Here is a 23,880-nt window from a genome sequence, read left to right as displayed (position 1 = left end):
AGAATAGATACGATTATTCACAGGAGGGGTGGATGGGAGGAAGTGGAAGGAAGAAGAGGATGCCAGGTGAGTGAAGGATAAGTGAAGAAAGAAAGAGAGAGAGAGAGAGGATAGATGATGTGAGCAATAGGAAGGGGGGAGGGAGGAGGGTAAGAGGAGGCTGATCAATCCGAAACTCAAGACCAGACGAGAAACAAGACAAGCCAGCGGAGACGGCAGAGGAACGGACGGGCGAAGAGATGCATACAAGTACTGAGTACGGCGAGTAGCCTGCCTATAACCCGAGTGAGAATGACGGCAACCCACTCAGGCCAGGCCGAACAGATGAATGGTGACGACGATAGTACCGGGCGTCAGGACCACCTCAGGATGATCACCCCAGGACCACTTCAGGACCACCTCAGGGCCAGAAGGCACCCTACAGGAGGATAGCAACTGGGAGACTGGGAGGCTTATCGGAAACAACGGTCGACTGCGGCGAAACGAGGGGCAGGAGAGGGGAAAGGGAACCATGGACGGAGAAGTATGGGAAGGGAGGTATACTTTGTGGAGGAGAGAAGAAAGGGTCGTCGCAGTACTAGGTATACTACCAGGTGAATGTCTACAGACTGATGAATTGTAAGTTACTGCATGTTTTACGTACAGTGCGTTCATCTGCCATTGAACATACATACTTCTAATATTCAGCAATTTGTCCCGGTCGGAGGGCACCCTGTTCCTCAACACTTCATCGCCTGCCACGTTCTATGTATGGAATGAATTGGAAAACGCGACGAAGATCACCAAATCCAGATGATGATGACTTCGTCTACATTAGGTTCAGGCGAATCAACTCACTCTGGAGGGGCGAGAAGGACTGCGCTACTGGATAGTGAACTGACGTTTTGATAGGTGAAACCCTCTCTAGCCCCAGGTACTGACGACTTGGTCCGGACCGACCGACACGAATCATCGACTGCATACCCGGTGGAGTTCTCTCCAGCTAGGATGAATTCATAGGCCACTCTTGGTCTCCTCTTGGCCTCATCGAGCCAAGCTTGGATGGTTTAGAACATTGGGTAGTGCGAGGGAGGGAGTATCCAGGTGTACAATACTTCGACTGCAACTGAGAACTTCATTTCATTCATCATCATCAATGCATCATCAGGCTAGCGGGAAAGCATTTCCTTCTGATTCTCCTCTCCTTCAATCCGATTGTTTTGATCCTAGAAAGAGACACAGACAAGAGTGCTATGTTGGCGGTTCAGCATGAAGAAAGGAAGTTATATCCTTGTAACTGATTGATATCGGGCATACATTGCACCGCTTGAGCAGATGGGGGGAGGTGATACATACAATACGCGCCGGTATGAAACCCGTCTCAGGAACCCAGCGCTTAGCACTACTAATCGCCATGGCAATCCTTGCCCACCCCACTCCCTCAATCTGAACCACTCGATAGAACTGGATAAGGGTAAGTAATGGGAGGAGATGAGGAACTGACCGGGTAGTCTTCGGGTGAATGGGTTTGAAACATTTATTGTTTTCTTTCGGATTTCCTCATCTTGATCAACAAGACTAGACACTAGAAAGAGAGAGAGAGTGTGTGTGTGTGCGTGACTGACTGACTGACTGACTGGGAGGGGGGGGAACGAAAGGAAAAAGAGATCAGTCTCGACTCTCGACTCAAGTTTTTGGTCTCGGCAACCGTGGTCCCCCTCTCCATCAAAGGGTCCTCGATTAAACCAACCAGGCCCATCATATACGGGCGCTCTCCGTCTTGTTGAGGCACCAGGTACGTTCAGGCGGCGAGGTGGGGCAAGGCAGCGCAGACGCATCCGATCGGCTGCTATTTCCTGTCCCTCAGGGATTGACTCGTAGGGATTATGGTTGACATGATTTCATGGATTGGAACCAGCTAGCTTGGATCGCTTGAATTCCAGGGCTGACCGGAAAAGTGCTGGCAGAGACCCATGGACCATAACGTCCAGTGACGTTAACCACTTGGGACGAGCCGGGGTCGGCCCCTTTGTCCCCCGTACCTCAGGTAACTTTGGCCCCAAGACAAAAAGGTGGTAGAACAAGTAGTCTGGTTCTCTCCTTACCATTGATTTTATTGATTTTGGCTTTCTTCAGAACCTTGTCGCTTCGCTACAGAGATCCGAACCTGATCACTGGGAGTGTATGCCTGTATGCTACTATAGTTTGTTGGGAAAGCTGGCCACCTGGCAACCCGTGACACATTAGCAGTTCGGAGAGCTCGGGGAGGTGGGGAGCAGCTGTTTTCGGGGACCGAACCATAACCAGGCTGACCGACTCCTTACGGTTCCACTCTCGGCATCAGGGCGATATACTCTAAGTGCTATGTACGTAGTGGTGACACTAGCAGCGAAAGGTATTGTACTCATATGTATGTATGTACTAGCTAAAATCAAGAAACAAAAAAAATAGAGGTTATCGTGAGATGCTGTTGCAGGCTGCAACATAGGTGACAGTGATTGCTATTGAGTAATCCAACCCACAGGCCTGACAAGGAGCCAATATCAATCACCCCAAGAGGAGTAGCGAGGGGTGAGCTTCAGCATGGAATACGAACAGAAGGTCACACAGGAACCTAAGTTCAGTTCCGGACCTTCCACTCCTGCAGTCAGGTGCAATCTTCCGGGGCCGAACTCTGCAGTACCTTACATGGAAAGAGTTCTTCTCGCAGGTAGCAGCAGGTTTCAATTCATGACATTTCCATCTCCCTCAAAATACTACTATGGTAATGCATGCTACTCAATAAAAAGATCTCTAGTGGGCTAGAACAGCGCAGACCACCAACACAATCGGTACCTTGCCGTGACTTCCAGAATAAAGTCATGACTACCTAGTACTTTCTTCCCTTCCCACACAATGTTACCTTCCCGTGTGCACTCCCCAGATTTCTAACTCGCCCAGCAACAACGCAGCAGCAACAGCAGCAGCATCTTCGTCAATGTCGTCGTCACTATCATCGTCATCATCTACCCTTAATTCAAGATTCATGATCGATCAGGTCGTCGGAAAAGCTTGTTCCTGGCCACCAGCGACAGAAGCTGTCAAGCCCCTCCCTTCCACCAATGATCTAGACATCATCGCCATATCCGGGACTTCCTTCAAACTTCACATTTTCACGCCTGACCAAGATTTGCTGGTCAGGAGCGACTGGACTGAAGGATGTTAAACTCATTGAAAGGCCTGGGGCAAACTCAAGATAGAAGAACCCAGAAGACAATTGCTCCCCACTTTCTTACCACTTACTGTCTACTTGCTTGCCACCTCCGCCGGGACCGCCCCCAACTGCAAACGGCACGGGAAGCACTGGAAGCTTCTTCCTGTCTATGACATCTCGCGAGAACTGTATCTCAAACGCGCAAGTCTATCTTGCGCCACTTGCTGGGTTATGATGTGCTTTCTTAGCCCCAATAAACTCGGGGCTGTGGGATCAAAACGACTAACGCCTGTATTGAAGTACTGTACTCCGTGAGGGGGGGTATAGTCTGGACTGAGGAGAGTCAAGTACAAACTGCTTCCCCTCCCCCGGTCAAATAACATAAAGCGCTACGCCGCAGGATCCCGCTTTGCCTTTCTGGCGTGTCGCGAATCGTGCTGGCTGTCACTCTCGTCTGGAAGGACGAAGGCAATGCAAAGGATGCATTAGTCTTTCCGCTTTGACGTTTTGACTCAGATCGTGGGCGTTGAGGGGCTCTCAGGCAGATTGTCCGTCCCCTTTCCTGGTTAGTCCTGCTCTGTACTTCGTACGTCTGGGCCCTACGACCTGCCCGCTGTTTTCAGCAGGGGACTGAACCGGATCACAGTAAACCATGTCAGGTTCTGAGCTGCTCAAGCCTAATATATTTGTCGGTAGGTCTGCATGTATGTCAGGATGATGGAGCAAGGTCTCCTCGATGGGTTTTAGCTCGGATTCACCCCCACCAGATAGCTAGGCACTACTGACGTATGTACTGTACCTCCTGGGAGTGGTGGCAATGACTGGTTCGGTCGACCCCAAGCCCTGCCCCGCAACTCACTAGGTAGTACTTTCTCCATATCCAATTGCTTGATCCAGGAGACTTGTGCGTGTTCTCAAGGCGAATGTGACTAACGCGTTAGCTCCCGCCCGGTTTCCAATGTGACTCGCGATTCGTTGGTATAACATCTTATCAAGTTGCAAACTACTTGCTGTGCTACGGCGGAGTACGAGCATGAGTAGTAGATATCTATGCATCCCCTCTGGGATCGACCCCTCACGACCCCTCAATTGCCAGACCCTTGATCAATCCAACCTAGTCAAGCTTCCCCATATCTATTCTGATGCAATGATTCGCTTCAACAAACGACTTCATGTCATGATAACCACTGCACAGATAGCAGGCCACTCTCTATATAAAGCAGCATCTATAGCAGACCTCGGTATAGACTTGAACCAAGTACATACAGAGGACAGCGCTTCAAAAAAGGGATCGTACTTGTGCCGACATCGCATTTTCCACAGAGATCAAACCATTTTAACTCAACTTTATCCGCATGGAAGCTCACCCATTTCCATCATCATCATCCTTAAATGCTACCCCCACTACAGCAACCACGCCGAACAGTTCACACACACACGGGTAAAATGAATAGATTGATTAGGTAGCCCCGACTAGCTCCAAGACTAAGTGCAGTAGCAGCAATGCCCCCGTGTTTGGATGATCGACGTGGCACTCCCACCGACCAATAAGCGCAAGCTCGTCATCTACTAGATCAATCAGGGCGGGAGGGGAGAATCACCACAATGTATGAGTAACTTACTGTACATAGATTTGAGGACAAAATAGAAGTTAATCATTGACCTTATCCGCGAATAATTGCACTGTGCCAGCCTACCGATACTAAAGCTACCTTGTATAAGTTAGTACTCCGTACCTCAGCAGTAGCTGATCACCCTTGCCGCCCAAACAGAACAGAAAAACATAAGGTGTGCAGACTAAACCTCCCACCTGCAGAATTGATTACCGAATCAAACTTCTGTTGCCTCTCCCACACCAACAACTTAGAGGTGGAAAGTAAACGCACACATCACCTCCTCCACACACACACACACACACACACACACACACACACACACACACCCACCGCCAGACACGCACACACACGCGGGCGCCCACCCGCCACTGAGGGGCAGAAGCTAGCTCAATCAGGTTTTCCCAGGACCCTTTTGCCCCTTTTGCCAAGATGATCCTGGATTTTGATTGTGGTTGAGGTGGTTGTTCAACCATGGAAGAGATAAGGGGAGGGGAGGGACAATCGCACAGCTGAGGAGGTGCCCGGTCAGTCGGGTCACAAAGCAACTAGCTAGTGGACGGAGATTCGACTTCAGTAGGTACGTATTGTACTGAAGTCGATGAATAGATTATCAATAGAGATTTTTTCCCACCACGTCGCTCGGTACTCATTACCGGGGGCGAAGGAAACTCAAGGTACGGTACTCCGTACTCCGTACCAACCGAACGACTGACTGCCCACCGGCCACCGGCCACCCCCTCCCCCTCATCCTTCTGACTTGATGGCATAATCAAGTGGTTTCAGATTGAGCAGGGATTGCCAATGCATCAACCTGTACTCCGTACATTGCTTCCTCTCCCTCCCTCCACTTCTAGATCACATGTCCACCTCCTCCTTTCTGTCATCCATCGGCCGAGAACGGCGATTCTGGTTTTCCACCCTCCTCCCCCTCCTTCAAGGGACAATGCAGAAGTTCTTATCGCGTGGAAGGGGTCCCGGTATACCCAGAAAGCGGGGTATGAATAGACCACCAAGTTGCGCTGTACTCCGTTCTTTACCCCCTCCCCGTTCTTTTGGTTGAGTCCGGGTCTGAGGCTTGGGGCGCGTGCACCAGCAGGCGTATCCCCAGTTGTTCGGCTCTGCGGTAGTTCTACTGTGCTGTAGTTAAACCTAGGTGACACGATAACCTACATAACTTACCGTAGATAAGCCCCCCCCCTCCTCTGACAGACCCTCCCCTCCCCTCCCCCTCACCATCACCTCCCTGTATGACATAAGCTCCCCGGGTTCCCCTTCCCCCTCCCTCAAACAAACACAACCAAAAAAGCTCGGAGTACAAAGCAGGTACCTGCGTTGCGCTTGAAATGCTTGTATTCATGTACCTGGTAGTAACTAATTAGTCAGGCTCTCCTGTCATTTTATACCTAGGTAGAGAGTGTACACCTTCTCTGCGAATTCTAACACACATCCCTCGCCTATCTAATCCACGAAGTATCACTCTACCCAAAATAGTATATACACAAAACGCAACCACCAAGATTCGCATACAGGATCGCGTCCACGCCTACACTTACGTAGTCCTAACCTATCCAGTAATTCAAAGCAAAGATCTCTTGATCGGATCATGATCAACAAACAAACAAGATGGGGGCGGGGGGGGGTCCGCTTTTTTTTCTTTTTTTTTTTTTAGTTAGAGGTCGTTATGCTGACGTTTTGCATTTGCGGGTCCATCTCTTGAGATCGATTTGATGAGTACTCATATTTACTTGAAAAACTCGCTACAAGGATATGTGATCCTGAGAACCAGGAGAACCATCCACGGATCCTGATATTTACGGTACGTAATACCTGGCTTGATCGGGATTCTGAGTGATCTTTTATCTATTTTGCATGGGTTGCAGTGGAGGAGATGGGAGAAAGCTCGATTTTGTCTGACACGCCATCCTCTGGCCCTTTTTTTTTTGCTTCTCTGTTGCCTGTTGCCTTGCCATGAGTCATGGAGCTACACAGTAAGTTATGGTAAGATGTATGAGTATGAGTATGATTATGCGGCTGAGTGAACTCCCTGCATGACACCGGTTCTGGACGATGTGTGGCAAGTATGTGTAAACCACACATACGGATAATACAGTAGTAGTGTACATGCAAGAGCTTACGCCCCCCGCCCCGCCGATGCTAGCCGCCACAGAACAACAGAATCCCATTCCGCCTTGAATCGTGAGATAGAAGTAAGTCAGTCCAGTGTAGGCTACGGACTAAACAAGAACGGCAGATTGAATTGGCATCTCTTTTCCTTGCTCTCAATCCACGTTGTGCAGTACTTACCATGTAGCTAGGTCCTTCTGGAAGTTTCATTTTAAACCGGAACACGTTTAAAGGATTACCTGGACCCGAGAGACAGAGGACACGCACGCACACTTAGAAGCTGGCTGTCAGCTGATATGCACCGAACAGGGCAGGGTGGGTCTGGAACTCGATGCGCTGTACCTGAGCTGGAGATGATCCCTGCGTGTTTTCACATGCTTTTTTTTTTGTTGATGCGGTGGTGGTGTGTACACCATGGAATAATTGAAGTGGGCAGGATTCGTTCCTGTGATGAAGAATGGTTGTACAGGACAGTTTCAGATGTACATAACGTTTTTTTTTCTGGGGTGCCTTGAAAATGCTCTAATCCGCCAGTTTCTAGTATATTATGTGGACAAGGGGGAAAAGAAAGACCTGCGTCGTCCTACACCGTCTATCTTGCTTCATTTATCTAAGACACTGGCAATCGAACTGACCATAACCGCTGCCTCCCGTTCCCAATTCCTCCCCGTCGCCGGCTCGCCTCCTAATCGCTTTTCGGTCCCCAACACAGAGGTAGGCAGCTGGGAGCCCCGTAGGACACATTCCTTGACTTCCTTCTTGATGCGATCGCGATTTGAGCGCAAGGTCCGAGCCGACACGCCTCCGCGGTTGACGATCTCCTGGACCCGAGCCGTGAGATACGACGCCAGGGATCGCCAGAAATATGAGGGAAGGGAGGAAGTGTCGAGAGAACTGAGCAGTGGCTGGAGCAGGTTGTTCTTGCTGCTGCTGCTGGTCTGGGACGGTGCTTCACTCTGATCTCCGTCGCGGTTGGTGGGCGTAGCCACCGGCTGGGCGGCAGGGAAGAGTGGGTGTGGTGGTGGGCGAAGATGGTTGAGCACGGCCTCCAGCGCGAAGATATCCTGGCATCGCGCAGACAGGTCGGCAAGAGTTCGCTCGAGGGTCGGCAGCATCGACAATGACCGCGTAAGGTTGCTCAAGGAGGTGGAAATGGCCGTGTGCATGTACCCCTGCAGCGTAGAGAGGAGAAGCTCGGGGACGAAGTCCGCCACGGAGCTCAACGTCTTGGGCACCGGCGACAGTAGATACAGGATGTTGACGGCGGACACCAGCCGGGCCCTCGCATCGCGCGCTTGCCTGTAACCGGACTGCGTCTGGGAGCTCGCGCCGCCGGAGATGTTCGACATGGAGAATCGCGTGATAGCCTGCTGCGCCCGTGCCTTGACCATGTTCTCGGCCGGCAGGACGAGCTCCGCTCTCAGCGTCCGGACCACCTTGACACGGTCAAGACCGTAGCCTTCCTCGCCCGGGCCGGTCTCGGAGAGCATACGCCGTAGACTGACAATGGTGGACGCGGCGCGCTCCAGCGTGCGGTAATCATCCCGGCCGGTGACGGGTGACGTCGTTCCTTCGATGCCACCTATCTCTGCGAGCTGACTTTCCAGCTGTCTGCCGAGAGACAGGCAGCGCGCCACGGCTCGTGCGAGTCGCACGGTGGCCAGGGACTTCTCGGCCGCCACTCGAGCTTCGTCGGCGGCCTCCCACTTGCTGAAGACCTCTTTTTCAAGGCGCTCATACCCCTGCGTGACGGAGGCGATCTGGTCCTCGGCCTCCTTGAGGATATGACTGGCTGCATCGGTCTGGTCGCGCGTGTGCGTCAGCAAGGGGAGGGCTGATTTGGTGGTCAGAGCATGGATGTGGGTGTCGATCTCTTGGAGATCGAAGAGGACCCGCGAAAGCGGGGTAGACAGATCCAGCGGTGTGTCTGTCGCATTGTTGGTGGCTACAACAAGGGAGTTGGCGAACAAGGCGGGTGAAAAGTCGGGGTCTAGAAAGGCCTCATGATCTATGTACGATGGTTCCGCATCCGCCATGGTGGGTGTCGCTTTCACTAGCTCGCTCTTCCGCGGGGCCGGTACTCAATAAAAGAACAGAGAGCTCGAGAATTGAAGAGGTATCAGAAGAAAGAAATTGGACTGGGATGGAGGATCGAAACTCAAACGAAGCTTGGGTATCACCGTATCAAACAAAGCAGCAGGAACACAGGTTCACGGCACGGGGCTTCGTGGGAATTTGGTAGAGCATGGGGTAAACAAAGCTAGATGTAGTCAACTCTTCCATGTGACAGTCTCAGCAACAGTCATCATCGGCTCAATTGCCCTGGGGGGGTTTGATCGAACTAGCAGCAAGAAGTGACTTGGAGGCTGTATTCATGCCATGTGTCGGCCGGGATGGAGTGGACCAGAACTCGCTTGGTGGATTAGTCATCCAGCATAGAACCACTTCTATGCATCCATGGAGATGTATACATCGGTCAGCTCAAAGGTGCATTTCGAAAAACAGCTTTTATGGACCAGGAATGGGGGGTTTCTCTGGATATTACTTCATCACTCCGTGCTATGACTACATCGTCTCCTATAGAGCGCGATTTTATGTATCGATGCATCCAATTCAGCCGTTCGCAGCTCAGTCATGGTCTGTCAGCATACAAAAGCTTCCAAACATTGAGCTGAGCACCATACATTAGGCCGACTGTAACGACCCCTAGTCTGCTTACTACTAGGAAATACTCACCATCCGAGGACCTTCATATCTAGAGCCGGAATGACAGCCATCTTGACGTGTGCGACCTACACATGAGTTCGCCGCATGTTCATAACATTCGGTCCAATATCAGCCAGCGTCTGTCAAATGGTGTATTCTGGAATCTAAAATCGATTCACCCCTTTGTAGCCTATCGTCTCGACAATAACAATCAATAGTATTCCTAGAGTCAGCGTGTTTTGCCGGCTATCTATGCCACATCTCGTCCTCGCCGTCTCCCATTGAGCAGTAGTCACGACTATAGCGGCAAAACAAGCCCCCATGACTATAATCGCTTCCACCCAGCCCTTCAACCATCTATAAACATGTCACCCCCGCTGCACCTTCCTCAATATCCCCGAGACCCTCGGCATCATACTCCACTTCTCGCCCTCCTCCCTTAGCTCCACAATCTCCCAATCCGCCGACTTGAGCAGGATATCAGCAATGGGGCGATCCAAACGACACCCATCCAACGCCACAGGCCACACCAGGTTCCAGATCTCTATTCTCGCAAGTCAGCTCTTCCCTCCCCCCGCGCAGTAACTCCACATAAACAATGCAAGGGAAACATACTCTGCACGACCCAGGTAACCCAGTCCGCACTCGCCGCGTGCTCCCAGACAACCAACTCGCCCCCGGGCTTCAACAGCCGCCAGAGCTGGGCGACCACTTGCTCCGGGTGCTCGACGGAGCACAGCACGCCGAAGCTGGTCACGCAGTCGACGCTCTCGGCGACGAGCCCGTGCCTCTCAAGGGCCGCGCGGTCCATGACGTCGCAGAACACCGGCACGTACAGGGCGTCCAGCTGCAGCGCCGCGATCCTGGCGGTCAGCGCCGCGCGGAACGCCGCGTTGGGCTCCACGCCGTAGATGGCGGTGATCTGGTCGGTCTTGTATCGCTGCAGCTGGTTGCCGGATCCGGGCCCCAGCTCGAGGACGGTCCCGTGGGCGGCGGCCGCGAGCGCTGGCAGCGAGGTCGTGTCTTCGTAGGCGATGAAGTGCGGTGCTTTGCATTGGGGGAATCTATGTCAGTGCATGGCCCATGCCCAGTCGGTGCAGTTGATCAAGAATGCTAAGCTAACATACAAACTTCCATAAACCACTGCGCGAACGCGCGGCGCTGGACTGAGGTCCCCGGTTCATGGTCGGTGGATCTGTAGACCGTCCATATAGCTGGACGCCGGGGAGTGCGAGACCTTGTCAATATACTATACGTTTAGGTCCTATGAGCTGGGAGAAAGCTATACATTTGAAGGCACTAAGTAGTGGGTTGGACTTGTCAAAGTAGCTGCGGAGGCGGGCTTTCAGGTCGAACCCCATTGTAAACTAACTTGTGTGGGAGGATCGGGGGGGGGGGGGGCGTCTTATCTTTTGGTGTAGTGTACTCTGCTAACCGGGGTTGCAGGGCACGGGCAGCTTTTTATATGCGGGCGAGCGAGACGGAGCTAAGCAGGATATGGTGTCATGCTATCCAGATCCTTCTGACTCCAGTTATTTCCCGCATCCTCCCGGCACATGCTATTCTTGTGCTTATCTGCATGGTTCGGTTTAGTGCCACTATATGTGTGTGTAGCGGCTCGGTTGCGTGCGTACATTGCTGGCTGTTCGACTGCTTGGTGGTGATGTATTTTGTGCATGAAACTGGCATATTTAGTTGGATATATGTTTTATCTTTCTTTTTTTGTTATCTGTTGTACATGCTCTCTTCTATAGGCATACTTGATTTTTTTGCTTGCAATACAATCGGATATATAAATGGAGCATTCGTGAATACCTACCAACCCCACAGCATTGCAACCCTGTGGACTAAAGCGAAATAGAATTTACGCCTACATACTTAGAACAGTGCCAGGCACACCACTTCTATGTATCAGAGAGTCGACAAATTCAACCACTGACTGATTATGCTTGTACAAGACTAGACTTAATTATCAAAACTCCTATATTCCGCTTCGCTTACACGATAGATATTATTGATAGTTTATTTATCCAGAAATGCAAAGCCCTAACATCAATCCAGGCAAGATGGCCGAGTTGGTCTAAGGCGTCAGGTTAAGGTTACCTTAGCACAACAGCTTCACAGCTTCCTGATCATCGTTTGATGGCGTGGGTTCGAATCCCACTCTTGTCATTACTTTTTGCATGTTGCTCGCATGCATCCCAATGGCTGTGAAGTGGGGAGTGCCGCCTGCCCCGCACACTCCGCAGATAGAAAGAGATAAGCACCCTACGACACCAACTGTTCTGCACCCTCAATTAACAGTGTTTTTTTTGCCCTTCAATATAGATATGTGAATACTGTTCCTGGCCATGGCAAAATGCAGCTCCCACCAACAATTAAGAGCCCCATGGGTTCGTTAATCCGACAATCAATTCGATCCATCTTCAGCATTGAAGTCGCGACATACTCGATATACACTCCGGTACCCCTGCACCAGGCAGATTCACCCCCCACAAGAGCACCCCTACTGTAGAACTCTCCCATTAGTCTCCTCGACAATCAGCTCAAACTCTGGTTGGAACTCCGTGTAGAAGTTATGCTATCCATCAAATCACAATCAGCGGCACTTCTTCGACACACAAGTGACTTAAGAGGGAATTCTCACCGCGCCCTGCACAGCATCGGCCGTATACTTCGCCACCTCATCGGAGATGATCTTCTTCTGGACCCCGGTCGCAGCAGCCGCATCCGCCAACAGCTGCGAGTAACAGGCATTATCCAAGCTCGAAAAGAGGAAAGCCGCCTCATCGACCGTCCGACCCACGGTCAGAAGACTAGATGCTGGAATGTTAGCATGCCTTCCAGTCGAGGCCTCCCACCGGTTTGCGAAATAGTCGATATAGATATTCCCAGCGAGAAAAAGAGAGAGAGAGCAACATACCCGTGATTCTGCAGAATACACGCCAAATTCTCCTTCCCCAGCGCCTCGGCTATCTGCCGTCCCTCATCCTGAGCAAGAGCAATACCGCCATGATCATCGTACACACTGAGTCGGCCGAAGAAGTTGCATGCATCTGATTCATGTGGGTTCTATCATTAGCATCAAATCACCAGCCAGAAAGAAAGAAAGAAAGAAAGAAAGAAAGAAAGAAAGAAAGAAAGAAAGAAAGAAAGAAAGAAAGAAAGAAAGAAAGAAAGAAGAAACGAACCCTGCGTCAACATCTCCACCGGCTTCCCGAACGCACTCCACGTCTTCCCATACACGGAATGCGTATGCGCCGCGGCGATCACATCCGGCCGCGCCTTGTGGATCTCCGAATGAATCATGAACCCGGCCTCGTTGATGGGCAGCTGGGCGCCGCCCTCGGTGACATAGCCGTCCGCATCTACCAATACTAGGTCCGAGGCCTTGATGGTTGAGAAGTGTTTGGCGAAGGGGTTCATCCAGAAGTGGTCTTTTAGGATGGGATCTGAATATTTGATATGGGGTGGTTAGTCTGGGGCTCGTAGTATGTACTGCACTCAAAGACGCTTCTATCTATGGGAGAAGGGGAAAGGGAAGGCACCTCGCATGGAGATATGGCCCGACACTCCGTCGCCGTAGCCCTTCTTGCCAAAGTATCGAAAGGCCGCGGCCATGTGCTCCTTCATCCACTGTCGCTGGGCATAGACATCGGTGAATGTGGGGATCCCTCGCAGCTTGAGGGTGCCACTACGTGTACCCCGCGCCAGGGCCTGGAAGGCCTTATCGTTGGCGGCATCGCCGGGGTGGAAGTTGTTGTTGACGGCGGCGGGGGGGGCAACGATGGGGAGGGTGCGTTGTTCCGCCGGGGGAGCCTGGGTAATGGTCGTGGACATTTTCTGGGTCAAATTATGGGAGCTATGAAGTAGATATGAGCTATGAGAAAGACTATGACAATTGTCAGGTCTGAACGAGGGGTATCGAATGGTTTTATTACCTTTTTTTTTACTTTGACTTACTACATACCGTCAAGTAGGCAAGTGACTTCGGCCCCGCGGGATGGAATTGGGTTATCAGCTTATCTCCGGCACTTCAGATAGGCTCGTCTCGCCGATGCGCCTTCCACGAACAAATCACTTACTCTTTTGGTTGGCAGGGTTGAACTTTTACTTGCCTAATTTAACCCCCGGCCAGAAAACGTGACGATAAGGGAGTTGAGGCGAAGTCAACCACCCGCTCCATGATAAGTAATCATCTGTGCCTCCGAGGACTCTATACTGGGTAAATTGCTAGTATTCCCCGGCCCGCATCTCTTGGAGCAGTGGTATATCAACCATATTGCCCGCACATATGCTATAAATTGTAACCAGACCGAGTGCTCCAGGTCATCAAGAAGTAAACATATATAAGACAAAGAGAAGGAAAAGTAAAATGAGAGAAACAAATACTACCACAGCAACGCCATCTATACAGGTACCAGCCAGCCAGGGTATACATGAAGAAAAGAAGAAAAAAGGACAACTGTGCCGGGAAAATCGCTCAATGCTACATTGACAAGCATATGTGCACCCCTCTCTCCACACTCACCAGAAAAAGCAGGAAAGGCAGCCGGATAGCCATGAGGCTACACAGCCTGATCACCCGTGCCCTTCAACAGGCCCATCTCATATTCACCCCCCCCATTTGGAAGGTTGCGGCCCCGTCCTCGACCCCGCGACAGAGAGAAGGACTCGTCGGAACCCTCAACCTGGGGCTGAGACGAGCCTCGCGCCGAACGCCCCGTGTTGTTACTGCCGGACATGCCCCCGAAGCTGATCGGTTGCAACTCCCGCCACCGACACGCCCAGATCCCCAAAAACGTCATGAGGGCGGCACTGGCGCACTGCAGGCCCCACCATAGCCAGTTCGAGGGCACGGAGCGGGTGTAGAAGACGGTGATGACAAGGTGCAAGAAGTGTATCGTGAGCGCAAAGTCGGGAATGAGTTTCGAGCGCGACACGAGAAGTAGAAGATATATCACCCTGAGCGCGAGCGAGCACTATTAGCAACTCCCATCATCTGTACAGGGGAGCAATGGGGATGGAGGGGGGGGGGGGGGGGGGGCCAGGACTTACCCTATCCCACTGTTCAACATCCATACCAACCCCAGCATCCACCCTACAGTTGTATCCCCTCTCAAGGCATTCCAATTCAAGACGAGGTCAAATGAGAACGGAGTGCCGTAGACAATTGTTGTAAATAGTATCAGAGCTGTCGCGGACACATAGTAGGCACTTTGAAGTAGGGCGATCTTCCGCACGATCTTCAAAGGTGGGAGGTCAGTCCGAGCCCCCGCAGGAGGCGGACGTCGGCGCGGGGGCATGAATTGCAGATGTGCTTGTAGTGCTTGCGGTAAAAAAAATGTTCCGTCGAGTTTCCTTTCACCGAGATTTCGCGCGAAAGACTGGTGAGAGGTTCAATGCGTTCGGTGGTGGCAGGACTGCCCGTCGGGCCTTGGATATGTCGTAGGGTTTCGCCCGCCGTGAAAGTCAAACTGCCTTATATACAGGTTATACCGCAGGGATCACGGGCAGAAAGTTCCAACCTGCTGCAGCTAGTATGGCGACAATAAAAGACTCGAAGAAAATGTCGCCAGGTGGCTGGAAGTGGTGGGAGGTTTGTTTGTGAGGATGAAAGGTGGTGGACGGGATAGGCTAGCGCCACATGACCCGGCCGTCATTGCGGAGCGGAGCGAGCGGGCAGTGCGAATATCCTACAGGGCGTCGCTGCCCTCCATACGAGGCTTGCTCAAGGTGTCTTCAATTCTGCATTTCGCACCGCCATCTCGCCCCATTCTTAACAGCTTCCTAAAGGCTTCTTCTCTCAGTTTTCTGCTCTCGGTTTTTTTTCCCTTTCAGCAATCCTGCGCAATGGGCTGGCTTCCCTGGTCTTCCGATTCCTCCTCCAACGCCGCCTCCGACGGCGGCCGCATAGCCCCCGATCGATCCTCCCGGCAACGGTGCTACGAAGGTCGCGACCTGTTCTTCTCATGTCTGGATAGGAACGATATCTTGGATGCTGTCAAGAATGACAAGGAAGCGCAGCGGAAGTGTGGAAAGGAACTTGCACAGTTTGAGACTGTCTGCTCGAGAGCTTGGGTGCGTTGCGCATAAACCCTCCCGGACCCAGGTTTCAACCGATCGGTCACCCTGGCTCTGCAAGACCAACCCAAGACTGACCGGAATGCTGAATAGGTCAAATACTTCAAGGAAAAGCGCGTCATGGAATACAATCGGGACAAGACAATCGAGCGCATCAAGCAGGAAGACGCAGCTAAGGTCGAGGATCTGAAATCACAGGGTTGGACTGCGCGGTAGAATGGGGTCATCTAAGTGACAATCCCCCCAAAGAAAAACGTATCGGGTGATAGAACGGTGCTATCAGCCCGAGAACATCCAAACTGTACTATATCGACTTTTCGCCCACCGATGTATAATGACTTCCAAATGAGGCTTTGGGCTAACCACTTACCCTGTGTCACAATATTTACATACTCTCCACTACTCTGCCAGGAATACCAAGTTATTAGCATTATCGTGTGCTTGCATTTCTCTAGCGAGACTGAATAAGAGACGCCCAGTATGGTGCACGGGATCATAATAAGAATAGATACAGATGACCTTTGTAATACAACACACTCTCCCCAATGCCTGACCAATTTTCTGTAAAAAAAGAAATTCATCCATTGCACTCCCGTAACAGTTGCTCGCTGATTCGACCGATGCGAAAGAAACAGAAACCCCAACAACCGAGCCATGATAATATATCCACAAGTAACATTGATTATCCGACTCTCGACGGATCAATCAATTAACGCCCGACTTTCTGAGACGTCGCCAAAGACCGCAGGTCAGAGAGAATAGAAAGAAGAAAAGAAAGAAGCGAGGTGAGGAAGGTAGTCGAGAAGAGAGCATGCATCACTGCTTCCATTTACCCAGTTGATGCATAATGTTTTGTACTTGGTGGCCAACCGCAGCCTGGTTCTGCGACTGTTGGCCTCCCAGACCTTTCGCAAGCAATGAGATCAAATTAGGATCCGACACCACCGGAGCGTTGGGTGTCTGTAAAGGAAAGGGCTGGGGGGCTAGCGGCTGCTGCGGATTTGCCGCAATGGGCTGTCGGGTTGCAGCATTCAGAAGACTAGCAAGATCCGCGGTAGTATGCGGGGTGGCGGCAGCAGGGGCAGCAGCTGCATGGGGAAATGGCTGTTGCGCGCCGGGAACAGTTGACGGTCGCTGCTGTTGCTGTTGGAGTACTCCCAGAAGCGATTGAAGAGTAGGTCCATCGAGAGATGTAATCAAATTCGCGATGTTAGGCTGGTTTGGCACACTAGGCAAAGCAGCCTGAGGCACCGAGGCAGCCGGAGCAGGGAGAGGAACACCAAACGCCGGGTTTGGTGTGAATGGATGGGGCCCACCACGTTGCACGGTTTGCGCATGGAACACGATCTCAGCGGCGATGCTAGGTTCAACATCGGGGTATTCTGACCTCATGTTAGATGACACTTATTCCTCGTGAAAGACAACCAGCACGACAGGCGACAGCTTACCATTTGACCGAACATTGTCCTGACCCCCACTTCGATCAAACACCTGCAGCGGAATCTTTCTCGAAAACTGGCTCGGTCGTGATAGTCTGACTATAGCGAGGACACCCTCCTGGATCTGGCGTTGAACTGCAGCGCTGAGTGGGATCCTTGGTCCAAGTACTAGAATATCGACCCGAAGCCCCCGGTTGCGGAACGAGTTCTCAACGTGGAACAAGAAGTTTCTGGACTAGGGCGTTAGCAGAGCGGTTCCGATAATTAACATGCAAAACGGTAGGACACATTTGACTTACCGATCGACTTCTTCAAGAACTAGGAGCTGCACTTCTGGGACATCCCTTGGAGCTCGTCGGGGAACCGGTATGTCTGTCTCTGATTCATACGCCCCACGTGCCCGCGGACTGGGGCTGCGGTACCTTCTATCCCTGGCGTATGGAGACCGAGAACGCCGCCGCTCACGTCGTTCATAGCGCTCAGGAGTCCGATCCCGGGACCTGTACCCATCCCTGCCGCGGAAAGCACGTGGTGATGGTGACCGAGGTGGACGGTAGTCATCGCGTCGCCGATGGGTCGGTTCGTCCCTGAAGTCGCTGAAAGGCACTCTGCCGGATTCATATGGTCGGTCATAACGCTCGCCCGGAACTCGCGCGTTGCGGTTACCAGAAGGACCGCCTCGACTATATTCAGGGGACCTTGATCGTCTCGAAGGGGGCGCACGGGGCTGTTCCCCGGACGCAGTTCCAGGTCTAGTGTTTCTCTGAGGCTTCGAGATTTCAAGATCTAGAAGGGGTTTCATCATTAGCCTCCAATTTGCCCGTAAGGAGTCTATCGGCTATACTTACGAACTTTCCGTCCTCTGACTACGGCTCCCTGCTCCGAATCTAATGCATTCTTGCAAGCAGAGGAGTCTAGGAACTGAATGAATCCATATGCCTGCTTGATCGAAATCTGAGCGAGTTTGCCGAACTTGTGAAAGATATGGAACAGATCTCGTTTCGTGACGCGTTCTGTAGGCAAATTGCCTGCACACATAGTAGAACGGGACAAATTAGCCGGGTGGAAAACGAAGGCGATTGGGCCGTGTGGAGGGGTACAACTCACCAACAAATAATCTAGAGCCAGGCGGGAAACGATCCCAAAGGCCTTCTGTGACATATATCCTCTCATCATGAAGAAACTCGTCGTATTTCTTTTGTACTTCAGGACCCCAAGGAGTATCTTCATCGGCGTTGCTTTTGGACTGTCGAGTACTTATCCGTTCCGCACGACTGTTCTTAGTGGCCGTGGCCGGAGCAGCGGCGGTGGCAGTAGCAGCAGCACTGGGAGCAGTGGCAGCAGGGGCGCCAACAGCAGCAGACTCTTGAGGCTCTGCATGCTGGAAGCTTGCCACAGGGGGAGGGGGCAGCGCGCTGACTCCCGCAGAGGTTCCCGGGGCGCCAGCAGCTGCCAAAGGCGATACTCCCAGGTTAGACTGGTAATTATTACTTTGTTGGGCGGGATAGGAAGGGGAGGAGGGCTGTGCGGTGGAGGAACTAGGGGGAAGCTGGTGGTAGGAACGAATGTCATCACTAGCATTGTAGTTGGGATGGATAGAGGGTTTGTCTTGGGGAGGAGGGCGCGGGGGAAGTCCCAGGTCGTCCGTTCCGGCTTGGGAGAGCGCAGATGCATCGGCCGTAGATGGGGCGGTTTCTGCCACGGTAGGGGCAGAGAAAGCAGTAGAGGAGGGGGGGAGATTATCGAGGAGGTTTTGGAAATCGACACCATCCTCACCGGTGCTATCAGCGGGTTTGTTCTGGGAGACTAGGCGATCGGACGGGGGAAACGAGGTCGTCCAGCTGGCAATAGCAGGATCTACCTCACTCGCACTGGGGTAATTCTGGGCGGCATGGGAAGAAGAGGGAGGGACATCGGGCATAGGGTGAGCTATGATGGCAGCGGCATCTGATGGAGGCAATGTGGTTAGAGAAGAGTTTGTGGCTGTTGTTCCTAGGATCGTAGAAGTGTACGGATTCGAGGGTGCAGATCGATCTGACGGCAGAGACGCCTTGGGGATAGTGGCCACAGCAGGCATTGTGTGATTATTTCGGTTGTTCACCGAACCCTCATCCAGTATGAAAGAGCCAAGTTGGAAGCTACCTTGTGCGTGGTGATGGTGATGATGATGATGATATGAATGATGGGTATAGTGCGGCGGCGGCTGTTGCTCCGGGGCTTGTTGCGCGGAGCCGGTCGCATTTCCCCTCATTGCTTCAAACCCAACATAAGGGCCTTGGGATGCATAGGGATTTAATCCATTTTGATGCGCCTGGGAGTTGAGTCCGTGATGATATTCGGAGGACCTCTCATAAGTCGAAGTGTCATTGAAGACAGGATCCATTTGATTTTGGAGCACCGGGATTCTGGCCGGCTCCGCGACGTGCAGCGGACGAGGGCTTTCGGGAGTCAAGGTCTTGCCTCGGAAGTGGAGAGCTTCATCTGGGGAATTGGGCGTCATGTAGACCAAGGTCGAGAGGACGAGTCATCTACAAAAAAAGACACGCAGAGAAGGACCAGAAGGACCAGAAAGACCACAGGAGAGATAGGGATTTTGGAAAATCGTCCAAGCTAAGGTGGGGCTATCTTGAAAAAAGAACCGGGCCGTTGGAGCCGGGGCGGTAAAGGAGACGATGCGATGGCAAAAGACGGACGGACGGAGGCGAGGAAGACGAAAGTGTGTGTGTAGGGAGAAAGAGGGAGAGGAGAGAGGGAAAGAAGGGGAGAGTATCTCCTGATAGAGCGATGAAAATACCCACGAAAATGTCAAGGTCGGGTGAACTCCCAAGTAATAATGGTCAAAGGGTAAATCAAAAGCAAGAAAGTACAGTACAAGTACAGTAGTTGTGAGGGGGAGGAATCGGAGGAGAGGTAGAAAGTAGGAGGGAGAGAGAGGGAGGAGGGACGGGTGGAGAGGGAGGGGGGAAAAGAGGGTGGTGGCAGGAAGAGATGGGAAGGAAAGAAACACCACCTCACCACCACCACAACCACCACCACCACCACTACTACCACAAGGTTTGCGTAGAGCAAAAGGGATCTAGTAATAGAACAAGTAACAGGGATAGACAGAGTGAAGACGAGCTGGTTTGTTCAACCATACCCAAGCACTCAAGAGTAAATAAGAGTGATGCTGGATGGCGTACTGTACGGGGTAATGAGCTTGGAAATAATCCCGAAAGAAGTTGGTACGAAGTAGTACTGTAGTCTACTACTTAGTAAGGAGGTGGGAGATTGCCCTGAACTTGCCGGAGCTGACTACTCGAGTACAGTAAGTTACTTGCTGTACCTAGTAGTGTAGTATCGGGGAGGAAAGAGGAAGTGAAGATGTGAGTGAGTGAGTGAGGTTAGGACTCAACACACACGCCAGGTCATTATTACGGGAGAATGGTCAGAGTTTGCGCCAGTCAGCTTGATCCCGCAGTATGAATGGCTAGCATTGTCACTAGCGGCGGGTCAAGGCGCGCCTAGATTTTCTTCTGCTGGAACTGCTGGAACTGCTGCGACTGCTGCAATTCCCTCCCACCATCTAAACTAAGAATAATCGCTAAGTCAACTATCGGTCTGTCACCGAGTCCAGATTCATGGCTCCGATGGGCCTCTTCCGTGTATATGTCTGGGTTAGGTTAAGCTTACAACAGCTGGACATGTCAAGTGACTACCTGTTTTTTCGTATCGTAGTTGTCTTTAGTAATAGTTTACAATTGTGGCTTGATAGAGATAATTGTACTTAGTACCTTACCTCATAACTCGGATAGTCTCGCGTAACAACGAAGTGAGGTTGAATAAGAGCCTTATGGGCACTGGCGGGAACTACTACCACTAACCTTGACACCAAGCAATAACTTATCTGCCCGACCGAGCCGACCTTTAAATCGGGGTAACTTTAGTAGTCTAGCATCATCTTATTCATACCATTCTTACCGCTAAGGAACGGGCCCTTATGCTCGATCCGTACAGCTACCTCGCTAGAGTCGCTACAGCTAGACTAGGTACGTTCTGGAAGATCCTCCTCGTGCTTGTTATTGGTTAGCATCTCATCCTTAATTCAATGTCCCCTCCATCCCCAATCCCCCTTCATCCCCTCCCCGTTTCCAATTACGTGCATCTGCACCACAAACTGCAGTATTTCGGGATTTCTCTTTGACAGGCACGCACCCGTCACTTTCTGCTATGGCTACCGCGCTCCTCCATAATTCTCCCCGTAGTCTTCTTTGCCTTCCTGTTCGCCGCGGTCCTCTCCTCCTTTCTCAGATTGCCAGCCCCACCGTCGCAAAAAGACCCTTTGCGTCCAGACGGTCCGCCGCTATCAAAGATGAAGACCAGGTATCGGAAGATGACCTGAGCGCCGCGCGTCAATGGCTAGCTAGCTTCAGCTCCAAGACAATCCCGCGTGACATCTGTGAAGTCTCCTTCAGTCGTTCGGGTGGCCCGGGGGGTCAAAACGTGAACAAGTCTGTTCCCGCCTTGAAAGCCGGTTCATCCCGGTGTTAACTACGAATAAGATGTGGAGTACCGTCCGACTAACGCATGTACCTCTATTGAATATGAGCAGGGTCAACTCGAAGGCCACCTTAAAGGTGTCGCTTGATTCATTACTGCCACTGGTGCCCCGGATCTTGCATTCCCCGCTGCAAGCAACCCACTACATCGCACCGAGGACTCGCAGTCTGGTTATCCAGTCAGAAGAATCCCGCAAGCGGAATGAAAATGTGGAGTCGTGCTACGACAAGCTCCACCAGCTTATCAAGAGAACAGCGTTGGATGCTATCCCTGGGGAAACGTCGCAAGAGCAAAAAGACCGAGTCCAAAAACTGTATGCAAACATGATGACTGCTTGGTATTCATGAAACAAGACGCGGCTCTTAGCTAACACTATACAGGCAAAAGGCCGCAAACGAGGCTCGTATCAAATCGAAGAAGTTCCTCAGTAGCAAGAAGAGTAGCAGACGAGGCAGTAAAGACGATTAATACAATGCTAACTTTTTCATAACCCCTCATGCTGCTTGCTAACGCAGTCTGAAAATGGTAAATCCCGTTCAACGCCTGCACATAACTTGAATAATATTGCATAAAATCTAAAGTCCCTGAACAACGCGCTCTGCATTTCGGATAGTGGCAGAAATGGCTTTGTGCAGTGAAGGATCCAGGCCTTCGGTCTTCTCGAGTGGTTGCAACCAGCTGATGACCTCCTTGGCCACAGAGGGGTTGTTGCGATGAGCCGTAAGACGGCCGAACGATGCGGCAAAAGCACGCGGGAATTCAGGCGAAGTCACTTGTACTCCTGCTGTGGGGAGCTTGATATGACAGATGTGTGTATGGGGACTGTCGGGCTTCGCTTTCTGCATGGAATCAACCACATGCTGCAGAATCTTGCGCAGGCATGGCAGGTCGTCGTATTCGGTCGCCATATCATAGAACTCATGGCCAAATCTGTCATCGTCGTTGAAATTCTTCATGGCTGTTTCAAAGATGGCGATAGGGATGGCGCCGCTCAGGGCGGGTGTCGAATTAAGGGCTTCAAGCGCCGCTTCATCCACTTCATTCTCATCCTCAGCGCTGGGATTGATATCTTCTCCGGTGATCGTTGGCAGCCTAATCATATCTGCATCCATGTCATCCAGAGGCTCTTCTTCCTTTCGAGCCTTGACGGGCTTGTCGAGTCCCAAGATCCGCTGTCGAGCAACAAGTTTGGCAATGTAGAACATCTCGAGTCTTCCATAAGCGAGCCACAATTTCTTCGAGCTTTTGCAAAACCTCAGCCCGCGCTGCATGTAGCTTCGAGACTGTGTCATATCGGCGTGATCTTCCACATTATATTGTGCGGCATAGATCCACAGATCGACATTGGTCGGATGCAGTCGCAAGGCATCAGTGAGGATATTCGAAAGCTTCTTGTAGGACTTCTGTTGTCTGGTATATTCAATGTACTGAATCCACAGCCCGATATCACCGTGGAACTTCCGTGTCGCACGGTCAAGAATGAAGAAAATCCTCCTCTGCCCGGTATGGCCGGGCATCTTGATACCCAGGCGTTTCACTCTCTTCCGTCGCAAACTGTCCAAGTTCATTTCATATTGGGCATATCGTATGAAATCAGACGGGAGGGCACCGCGGGCATTGAGCTTATGCTCGAAATCAGATCTCTTCTTGACAATCGCCGAGATTTCTTCCTAAAGTCCGATTAACGATTTGCATCAGTTTTTGCGGCCACGACCAAATGGCCGAGGGGCTGTCTGAAATAGTACCTTGGAAAAGATTTTCTTCCTCTCGTACTCTCTAAGCTCTGGAACTGACTTCTCCAGATAGAAGCGCGCTTTGTCAGTAGCGTTGGACATGGTTGCGATGGTTTGAGCCCTGATCGGATGGTTCTGAGCAGATCGCAAGTCCTGTCAGAATAATATGGCAAAAAAAAAGTGGTCGGCATCCCGCACGAGATCTCCGACTATCATGGTCCCTGGCCGCCTGCCTATTTGGCACTAGTATCATTTGCGCGCCCGCGTGGTTGCCGAGCCTCCAATCCGACCGAGGGTCATCCCATTCAATCCATCCATCCCATCTCACCTCAGGGGGGTTTGTGTCTCTTGGAAATTGACTTGTTGTTCCATTCCCCGGTCGAATCAGTCTCTCTCTTTTCTTTCTTTTATCTCTTCTTTCTTAAATCTTCTGACACTCGTTATCCTACCATAATTCGAAATTTCTA

General features: G+C 51.6%; 10 protein-coding genes and 1 non-coding gene across 11 annotated transcripts; 3 read left to right on the top strand and 8 right to left on the bottom strand.

The window, feature by feature from the left end:
* Positions 1-1,147: 1,147 nt before the first annotated feature.
* On the bottom strand, positions 1,148-2,255 carry BO72DRAFT_71108 (uncharacterized protein). Its single transcript, XM_040950637.1, has one exon. The coding sequence runs from the start codon at positions 1,815-1,817 to the stop codon at positions 1,263-1,265; it is 555 nt and encodes a 184-aa protein (XP_040802784.1). The 5' UTR covers positions 1,818-2,255; the 3' UTR covers positions 1,148-1,262.
* Positions 2,256-7,422: 5,167 nt separating this feature from the next.
* On the bottom strand, positions 7,423-9,264 carry BO72DRAFT_446989 (Golgi transport complex subunit COG5). The gene has a single exon (XM_040944426.1). It carries the CDS (start codon positions 8,946-8,948, stop codon positions 7,515-7,517), a length of 1,434 nt encoding a protein of 477 aa, XP_040802783.1. The 5' UTR covers positions 8,949-9,264; the 3' UTR covers positions 7,423-7,514.
* Positions 9,265-9,841: 577 nt separating this feature from the next.
* On the bottom strand, positions 9,842-11,006 carry BO72DRAFT_446988 (class I SAM-dependent methyltransferase). The gene is made up of 3 exons (XM_040944425.1): positions 10,746-11,006; positions 10,234-10,665; positions 9,842-10,162 (listed from the first exon to the last, which is right to left on the bottom strand). Exons 1-3 carry the CDS (start codon positions 10,753-10,755, stop codon positions 9,987-9,989), a joined length of 618 nt encoding a protein of 205 aa, XP_040802782.1. The 5' UTR covers positions 10,756-11,006; the 3' UTR covers positions 9,842-9,986.
* A 672-nt stretch (positions 11,007-11,678) lies between these two features.
* Positions 11,679-11,790, top strand: BO72DRAFT_t95. Its single transcript has one exon. It is a non-coding gene; the product is annotated as a tRNA-Leu (tRNA).
* A 72-nt stretch (positions 11,791-11,862) lies between these two features.
* On the bottom strand, positions 11,863-13,552 carry BO72DRAFT_446986 (class II aldolase/adducin domain protein). The gene is made up of 5 exons (XM_040944424.1): positions 13,167-13,552; positions 12,810-13,070; positions 12,542-12,674; positions 12,266-12,434; positions 11,863-12,199 (listed from the first exon to the last, which is right to left on the bottom strand). The coding sequence occupies exons 1-5, from the start codon at positions 13,456-13,458 to the stop codon at positions 12,125-12,127; spliced, it is 930 nt and encodes a 309-aa protein (XP_040802781.1). The 5' UTR covers positions 13,459-13,552; the 3' UTR covers positions 11,863-12,124.
* Positions 13,553-13,811: 259 nt separating this feature from the next.
* On the bottom strand, positions 13,812-15,198 carry BO72DRAFT_426630 (protein SYS1). Its single transcript, XM_040942954.1, has 2 exons — positions 14,677-15,198; positions 13,812-14,583 (listed from the first exon to the last, which is right to left on the bottom strand). Exons 1-2 carry the CDS (start codon positions 14,922-14,924, stop codon positions 14,187-14,189), a joined length of 645 nt encoding a protein of 214 aa, XP_040802780.1. The 5' UTR covers positions 14,925-15,198; the 3' UTR covers positions 13,812-14,186.
* Positions 15,199-15,332: 134 nt separating this feature from the next.
* BO72DRAFT_426627 (cytochrome c oxidase subunit 6B family protein) lies at positions 15,333-16,134 on the top strand. Its single transcript, XM_040942953.1, has 2 exons — positions 15,333-15,699; positions 15,796-16,134. Exons 1-2 carry the CDS (start codon positions 15,472-15,474, stop codon positions 15,916-15,918), a joined length of 351 nt encoding a protein of 116 aa, XP_040802779.1. The 5' UTR covers positions 15,333-15,471; the 3' UTR covers positions 15,919-16,134.
* Positions 15,785-16,438, bottom strand: BO72DRAFT_71020 (uncharacterized protein). The gene has a single exon (XM_040950636.1). It carries the CDS (start codon positions 16,356-16,358, stop codon positions 15,930-15,932), a length of 429 nt encoding a protein of 142 aa, XP_040802778.1. The 5' UTR covers positions 16,359-16,438; the 3' UTR covers positions 15,785-15,929.
* Positions 16,439-19,885, bottom strand: BO72DRAFT_71019 (putative RNA-binding protein (Nab3)). Its single transcript, XM_040950635.1, has 5 exons — positions 18,249-19,885; positions 17,990-18,169; positions 17,441-17,927; positions 17,151-17,371; positions 16,439-17,084 (listed from the first exon to the last, which is right to left on the bottom strand). The coding sequence occupies exons 1-5, from the start codon at positions 19,639-19,641 to the stop codon at positions 16,519-16,521; spliced, it is 2,847 nt and encodes a 948-aa protein (XP_040802777.1). The 5' UTR covers positions 19,642-19,885; the 3' UTR covers positions 16,439-16,518.
* Positions 19,886-21,186: 1,301 nt separating this feature from the next.
* BO72DRAFT_446981 (peptidyl-tRNA hydrolase domain protein) lies at positions 21,187-22,594 on the top strand. The gene is made up of 3 exons (XM_040944423.1): positions 21,187-21,631; positions 21,733-21,993; positions 22,061-22,594. Exons 1-3 carry the CDS (start codon positions 21,351-21,353, stop codon positions 22,146-22,148), a joined length of 630 nt encoding a protein of 209 aa, XP_040802776.1. The 5' UTR covers positions 21,187-21,350; the 3' UTR covers positions 22,149-22,594.
* Positions 22,065-23,564, bottom strand: BO72DRAFT_401699 (snoRNA-binding rRNA-processing protein UTP6). The gene is made up of 2 exons (XM_040942188.1): positions 23,426-23,564; positions 22,065-23,350 (listed from the first exon to the last, which is right to left on the bottom strand). The coding sequence occupies exons 1-2, from the start codon at positions 23,513-23,515 to the stop codon at positions 22,256-22,258; spliced, it is 1,185 nt and encodes a 394-aa protein (XP_040802775.1). The 5' UTR covers positions 23,516-23,564; the 3' UTR covers positions 22,065-22,255.
* Between the last annotated feature and the right edge of the window lie 316 nt (positions 23,565-23,880).

Source organism: Aspergillus fijiensis, assembly GCF_003184825.1.
Source record: "Aspergillus fijiensis CBS 313.89 unplaced genomic scaffold BO72scaffold_16, whole genome shotgun sequence".
Lineage (NCBI taxonomy): Eukaryota > Fungi > Ascomycota > Eurotiomycetes > Eurotiales > Aspergillaceae > Aspergillus > Aspergillus fijiensis.
This window is presented reverse-complemented; position numbering and strand designations above follow the sequence as displayed.